Consider the following 7657-nt stretch of genomic DNA (forward strand, 5'->3'; position numbering starts at 1 on the left):
CAAAAAATTTTGAAGTAATTCTCTACTATTCTGCCAAATTTCTCCCTTGGATTTCCCCCTTTTCCCTTTTCTTTTCCTTTTGTTCCCTACTTCTTCTTTTTGTCTAGCAACAGGTAGTTGCACGTATGCAAGATTAGTAAGCCTTCGGTATGTGGTTATTTTTGGTTTATGAATAGTGATTAAATGGGATTTGTTTTGTATTTGGAGAAGGTTAAAAGGCTGGAGTTTGTTAGTCAGTGTTGAAGTTCTGTGGAGGCGCTATTACTCGATCAAAGGTAAGGCTTCTGAAGAGTTATTGTTTAACTGTCTCGTTATAGTTTTGTTTAAGTTTTGTTAAAAACACTGAAATTGGGATTGGATAATGGATTTTTAGGTTCTGGAGTGCTTGAAGTGCGATTTAGCTTCAAATGAAACCAGGTGTGTACCCGAAAACATAGAAATCGAGAATCACCTAAAGCCGAAAAATGAATCTGTCGACACCACATGCCACTCAGCAATGACCACATGGTTTTCCACATGGACTATTTTCTCTTTTCTTATGATTTAATTTATATTTAGGGAATATTTGATGTAATTAAGGCTTGTATGACACACACGGCCTAAGCATCTAAGGACACGCTCGTGTCCCATGCCCGTGTGAATTAAATTCTAAATTCAAATCTATAGGGGTTTTCACACGGTCTGGCACACGCCTGTGTCTAGGAGCTGTGTCCCTCACACGGCCATAACACGCCCGTGTCCTAGCCCGTGTCTAAAAACCTTGACATTCTATTTCTGATGTCAGCACCCAATAAGGGGCACACGGCCAAGGCACACGCTCGTGGCCAGAGGTCATGTCCTCTACATGACTGAGACACACGCCGTGTCTCTGCCCGTGTATTTACTACCATGCATACTGACTTGTAAAATTAACGTGCAGGGGACACACAGTCGAACAACACCCCCCGTGGGGCTAACCATGTGTCACACACGGCCTAGACACATGCCCGTGTGTCTACCCGTGTGGACCATATAAGGCTATCTACTAAACCTTTTGCCACCCTGAACACCATCTAATGCCAACCAACATATCAAAGTATAACTTATTATGATTACTCAACCAAACAACTGCAGCTAAGGCCATTATACGTTTCTTATATTCAACCATGCCAACAATTTCACATTCATGAAAGACTATCTTGCATTCATATATAAGCTTTCAATATTAGCCATTTTCCATGGCCTTATACAAAATGAATCAAATGCTAAAGTAAGCCAACACATTTGGCCAATTAACAATAACGCAAAACTCAAAAGTCAGGGTCCTATACATGCCACAATCAAAATAAAAGATCTAACTATACCAAGTGCTTCAGATGATAGTGTGACTAGCTTCCCCGACATAGGCAATGATCCTCGAACTACTTTGGCTACACTATAAGAAAATGGAAAGGAGAGGGAGTAAGCATAAACCTTAGTAAGTTGCATGCAAATAAATGTAACAACAACTTTATCATTCATCATCATGCTCATAATACAAAAGTAGGCATAAGCACAACTTACTCATCACTATCCAATACAATTCACATAGCATATATTAAGCTCACATCTCATACATTTCAAATAGGTACCTATACCACTCACAACATGGTTATACTTTTCTTGTTTAACTCAAACTGTAACTCTCGCCGGTGAACCATTTGGAATGCTATTAGATATTCACTAAGCCTTAAACATAGGGTATAATGTCGATGCCATGTCCCAGACATGGTCTTACACTGACTATCAAAATCAAGGCCGATGCCATGTCCCAAACATGGTCTTACACTAGCTATCACATATCTGTGCCGATGCCATGTCCCAGACATGATCTTACACTGACACCTCTATATGTGTTGATGCCATGTCCCAGACATGGTATTACACTGACGCATCTCATAGCCGATGTATGTCCCAAACATGTCTTACATCTCGAGGCCGATGCATGTCCTAGATATGTCTTACACTAGCTCTCGTCTCAATGCTGATGTCATGTCCCAGACATGGTCTTACACTGGCCCTCATAATGTGGCCGATGCATGTCCCAAACATCTGGCACACAATTAACCCGAATGTCATGGCATGAATATCCAATTTATTTCTTTCAAAAAAAAAAGAATATCCAATTTCTATGTAAGACTAGACTCAATAAGCTTTAATTTCATATTTTATTCAGTCTCTAATTCGATTTTTACAATTTTTGGTGGATTTTCAAAGTCGGACTACTACTGCTGTCCAAAACTGTTTTAGTGCAATATAATGATAACTACCATAAGTTCATTTTCAACTAATCATGAACTCACCATTTCATGGATTCCATGTTCAATTACACAATGTAAGTTAGCATGATATTGCAACAAAATTCATAATCATAATTCATACATCTTAGCTCACTGAGGTCTCGACATTTCAAACTCTCAATAACCATAAGCTTAGCGTACTTACCTGTACCCTTTCAACATTTTCCACATATTCATTCTTGTCTTTGACATACCCTTTTGGGACTATCACCAAATCACTCTTTGAACTACTCGTTGAACACTTGGAATACTATTGGATACACAGAAAACTTGCACATAAGTGTCTTACATACATACGTAGTTAAAGCTACCTCATAACATGTAACGCTCGTAATGGAGCTACTCACGTGCCTGCTAGCATAAGCTATCGGTCAGGGTGTAACTACGCAGACTGCTCACACAAGCTGTCAGGTATCCGAACCACTCAGGACTACCTAGCTACCGATAGAACACACAAGACCATCACCTGGAACCAAATTACATGTATCTCATACATCATGAACTCAGACCACTCAATGAGCTCAGATGTCACATAGATATCATGAACTCAGATCGCTCAATGGGTTCGGATTCCTTAATTCCTAGTGACATGTCACTTGTATCCTGGACTATTCCTAAGGTTCAAACAGGGTTTCCTTGCTTATCGTATCACTGTCGAACTTGCTCATAATGTCGTGGATAACGAATATAATATCATTCATATTTTCATAACCACCATTAGGCATATCATACATAATAATAATGAAATATTTATCACATTATATCAAAACATTTTAAAAACATGCTACATCACCACATTATTTACACATAACCTACAATTCATGAAATATCAAGCATTAACATTCAAGTATAACATTGCATTATTATTATTGCACGAACTTACCTCGATACCAAAAATGGTGAAAAAAGGGACTTAACCGTCAAATACTTATTTTTCCCCGATCCAAGTTTGAATCTCGTTTTCCTTGATCTATAATATCACATTTAGCTTACTAATTAGTCACATTATTCATTGTGACACAAAATTCATATTATGGAAAAATTACATTTTTACCCCTAAAATTTTTTATATTTATATTTTTGCCCCTAGGCTCATAAAATGAAATTTATTCAATTTCTTTGTACTTTAAGCCTAGCCGAATAATTTTCATAACTATAGCAGCCCAAAATTTCCACTAAATCACACTTTTATGACAAATTTTATAACATTTACAAATTAGTCCTTTTTAGCCTTTTCACCGAAACCTACTTAGTAAAAGTCTTTTAACACACAAAAAACATTCATATTCCTCCCTAAACATCAAAATACACACATGTAGCACATGAGAGACAGAACCCTCTTCAAAAGAATTTTCCACTTTAATAGTATTTCTACGGACTTTCATTCCTTCCTCTATGTTAGCATCATTATTTTCAGTAGAGCAATTTTTTACTTCTTGGCAACATGGTTCCATATTGTTTGAAATGCCTTGACTGTCTAAAATCTAAATTTGACTAGCATTGCTCGGTTTATCTTCCTTTTCTGGAACAGCATCATTAAAACCAATTCCTCTTATTTAGAATTCTCCTGTGTCTCTTGACTTGGACCACATTGCCTGGTATTTTTCTAATGAGATGGTAATGCTTCCACAACTCCAACTCTTTTGTAGAATTCATTAAAATAGGCCGTCTTTTGAGCAACGAATCCTAAGGCCTGGAACTTCTGAAGTTCCTCTTCACATCTATTGTAAGTAAAAACTGACCTTTTCCCCCATGCAATTGAATCATCAGCGTATCTTCCGAAAGAAATTGAGCCATGACTCAGAATAGCAGATATTTCCTAATCACAAGGATGAAAGTTGATGTACAAGCCAAGACATAAGGGATGGAAGCTAAGGAAACATCCTTCACAGTGTTTATATGTTAAAATAATATATTGCCAACAGTAGATAGTATTTAATATGAAGAACAAGATACTTAACAGGTAGGGGGACTTTTATGCATGGTCAATGGCTGAAGCAACAGAACTCACAACTAAAACTGAATAGGAAAAGACCAAATTACGAATGCGATCGGTTGAATGGAAAAGCGAAAGGATGGACAAAGGTGAGTGAAAAAATGGAATGAAAAAAAATTGAGATGCGCTTGGTAATAAAGAAAAGTGATAGGAAATTAATAAGAAAAATAAACATTTCGATATTAATGTATAAAAATAAATCATTTCAAATTGGAATGAAAAGAGGAAAGAATGAGAAAGATAAGTCAAGTGTGCGAATTTACAAGATTATACATTTTTTTAAAATTTTTATTTTCTTTTATCTCATTTCCTAACTTTACCAATTAATGGATGGAAAGAAAATTACTATTGCGTCTTTTATTTTTTATTTTGTTCAAAGACGTTTTCTATCTTTCTATTTTAAATATTCATCTTCTTAATTTTCTTTTCACCATATCAAGTAAAAACAACTAAATTCTCTGTTTTGGTTTCTTTCTTTTCATATGGGTACTGATATTCAATCCCTCTATGATGTAACAGTTTCAAATTAAAAATGAGGCATTTTTTTTTGGCTTTTTAACATCTAAAAAGAGGAAAATATATTGCTAGAAACTCATTTCAACAGCTAAAACTCTTAGAGATGATTAGGGTCCATAATAAAGCCAAATTTGATAGACAATGCTCATATTGGTTGCTGCAAAACATTTGATCTTTGTTAAAGTGACCTTATCCCACATCAATCAACCTTAGGTTTCTTATGGCCTTCAAGTTGGGATATTTCATCCTTTTGCCAATTAGTTTTAAGTTTAGGCTGGATGCTTAACAATATTCATTTAATATATCTACCAAAAGTTCTGGATTTAAGGGGAGATTACCAGGATGTCATCATACATCTACTTTGATAGCTAAGCAATAAATTATCTCAAAACTTTGAGCTTATCTTCTATGTTTAAACTTTCCCTAGTCAAGAAACACATATGGGAAAATGTTCTAAATAATACATTCAAGGAAACCAAATTAGTTGCTTTTGCGCTTAATTGAGTCAAACATCAATCACAAAGAGAAATTTATAGGAAAATGGGATTCATAACAACCATCCAAAGCTTTGTGCAGTACTTTATTATTGATAAAATGCCAATCCTTTCATATGCTCGAGAAAAGAAAGCCCAGAAGCTAATATTTTAAAGCGATAACAAGAAAAACAGGAATGTTGTTTTATACATAAAAGGTGAGGAAAATGATCAAATATTGGTAAAAAAGGAAATTATGAAATCATTACGAAAACAGACCTCGAAGAATTGGGAAAAGAAGAATAAATGCTGTTTCTGAAAAATCTGTGATGAATTTCAATCTCGGGAGTGGCCATTTTGAATGGTGTAGTGCACACTGATTCATATACAAGAAAATCCCAATTCACCTTTATTCCCTGCCCTGCAAACGAATTGAATCATCACATTAAAATATTAAAACCCTACAATTGTATTAAAAAATTTAACAATGCCCCGCAAATTGTTCTTGCAAAAAAAAAAAGAGAGAGAAAGAGAGAAAGAAAAGGATTTCTTGCCATTTTTAATTTTTGTATAACAAAATCCCTCAAAATCATTGCAACGCATTAATAATTCTTGGAATTACTTTCATATATCTTAAAATATTTTCATTTTATCATCATTGGGATTTCTTTTCTCCAACACCAACAAAAATTCCGAAAATTAAAAAAAATTATATATATATATAATTACATTACAATGGTGGTTACTCAACTGCTTTCGGAAAATAAGAAATCAACAATGGCGTCAACGAATATAGGCAAGAGAGAAAATGAATCAAAAGCAGGAGAATGTTGACGCCATTTCCCGCTGCATGCTTCATGCTCCATGCTATTCCCACTTTATTTTAAAAGGTTCCAAGTTTGCATATCCCAAGAAAAAACTAATTATGGATAAACATACTAGAAATAACAACAATACCACCAACGAGACTGCAATAAGTTGCGATCGTAGTTGTGTCTCGAAAAGTGAAAGAGGTTGTGTGAAGATATAAATTTAAAAAATGAGTTTAGATAAAAAAATTTATATTTTTTATTTTTTTATTTATTGGAAAATATTTATTTTAATATTTAAAGTGTATTTTGATGTATTATATTTTTTAAATTTATTTTTATATAAAAAATTTTAATATGGACGAGTCGGGCTCAGGTTTTAATATTTTTATTTAGATTAGACTTAGATAAAATTTTAGATTCATTTCAGACTCAGCTTAAAAAACGAGCTTAAATTTTTTACTTACCCTAGCCCGGCTCAAACCTGACTTGACCCAACTTATGAATATCTCTAGTAGTCTCTTTTACATAACCTTTAGGAGTTAAAAAAGCATTTAAGGAATTATAGGTAATTTTTTAAAATAGACAAAACGCTGTAATTTGTATCTCTTTTGTTTGGAAACTCCCTTTTAGAGTTAAAATTATATTATTAACTCTTATTTATTATGTAATTTATTTTTTAATATTTATATTAGGTTACTTTTGAAATTTATTTCAAATAAAGCATTAGATGTTTGAATTTGTAATAGTTATGTTTTTAATTATTTAAATATTTAAAATGTGGTTTATATATTCAAATTAAATTTTACAAACAATTTATATTAATTAATTGAAAAGTATTTAAAAATTATATTTATATATCAAAATATTAATAATAAATTACAATAAATTATTATGGTAATTGTAATGATTTAAAATACTTTTGTATTTTTTACTATAATTTAAGTTGATATATTTTATAAATCATATATTAACAAATCCAAATAGATTAGTAGATCAAGAAACCACATCTTAGTCTAATTGTATTATTCCAGGTGATTCCAAGAATCAAGAAAATCAATATTTCAAGACTCAATGCGCGATGAATTACATGTACAAGCTTAAATGAGCTAATTTTGGGAGTGAATGGACTACAAGTCCAAATTCTTAAAAATCAACCCATTAGGATGTCCACAAGCCCATCATGAAGTTTGAAGAAGGATTTAGTTGAGTACCAGTCCAAATTGTTGAAGTGGCCCAATTCGTAAACATTTTAATTTTTATGTTCAAATTTACTTAATTAATGGATTAACATGTAAAAATCCAGCCCAAGGAGCCCATTTAGACCATTGGATGAATTGCCCATTCAAATCCTAAATTTATTTTCACATGTTAATAGTTAGTTAATAGTTAGTTAAGTTAGTTATTTGATGAGTTGTCATGCTGAGTTGGCACACTTCAAATCCTATCAGGATTAGGAGACTAGTTTGGGAAGCTATAAATAAGGTTTGTCGCTCGTCCTTTATTGATTGATTCATTGATTTTTTTTTTGAGTTAATAAATTTC

General features: G+C 33.2%; 1 protein-coding gene across 3 annotated transcripts; it reads right to left on the minus strand.

Moving 5' to 3' along the window:
* Positions 1 to 1164: 1164 nt before the first annotated feature.
* Positions 1165 to 6292, minus strand: LOC121212380 (uncharacterized). 3 transcript variants are annotated; one of them, XM_041084861.1, is made up of 3 exons: positions 6055 to 6292; positions 5583 to 5724; positions 1165 to 1409 (listed from the first exon to the last, which is right to left on the minus strand). In XM_041084861.1, exons 1-3 carry the CDS (start codon positions 6167 to 6169, stop codon positions 1352 to 1354), a joined length of 315 nt encoding a protein of 104 aa, XP_040940795.1. In that variant the 5' UTR covers positions 6170 to 6292; the 3' UTR covers positions 1165 to 1351. The 3 variants fall into 3 exon arrangements, with proteins under 3 accessions (XP_040940795.1, XP_040940793.1, XP_040940794.1); XM_041084859.1 differs by having other exon boundaries at positions 1250 to 1414; XM_041084860.1 differs by lacking the exon at positions 1165 to 1409 and adding an exon at positions 3191 to 3288.
* Between the last annotated feature and the right edge of the window lie 1365 nt (positions 6293 to 7657).

This window comes from Gossypium hirsutum, chromosome A13, assembly GCF_007990345.1.
Source record: "Gossypium hirsutum isolate 1008001.06 chromosome A13, Gossypium_hirsutum_v2.1, whole genome shotgun sequence".
Taxonomy (NCBI): domain Eukaryota; kingdom Viridiplantae; phylum Streptophyta; class Magnoliopsida; order Malvales; family Malvaceae; genus Gossypium; species Gossypium hirsutum.

What these genes read in the sequence shown, in the direction of transcription:
- LOC121212380 (XM_041084859.1), bottom strand. Translation starts at nt 6,169, where the DNA reads ATGGAGCATGAAGCATGCAGCGGGAAATGGCGTCAACATTCTCCTGCT. An exon ending in TTTCTTATTTTCCGAAAGCA is followed by an intron (nt 5,725 to 6,054) that starts GTTGAGTAACCA and finishes ATTCGTTTGCAG; the next exon opens with GGCAGGGAATAAAGGTGAAT. An exon ending in TCTTTTCCCAATTCTTCGAG is followed by an intron (nt 1,415 to 5,582) that starts GTCTGTTTTCGT and finishes ATTTTCTTATAG; the next exon opens with TGTAGCCAAAGTAGTTCGAG.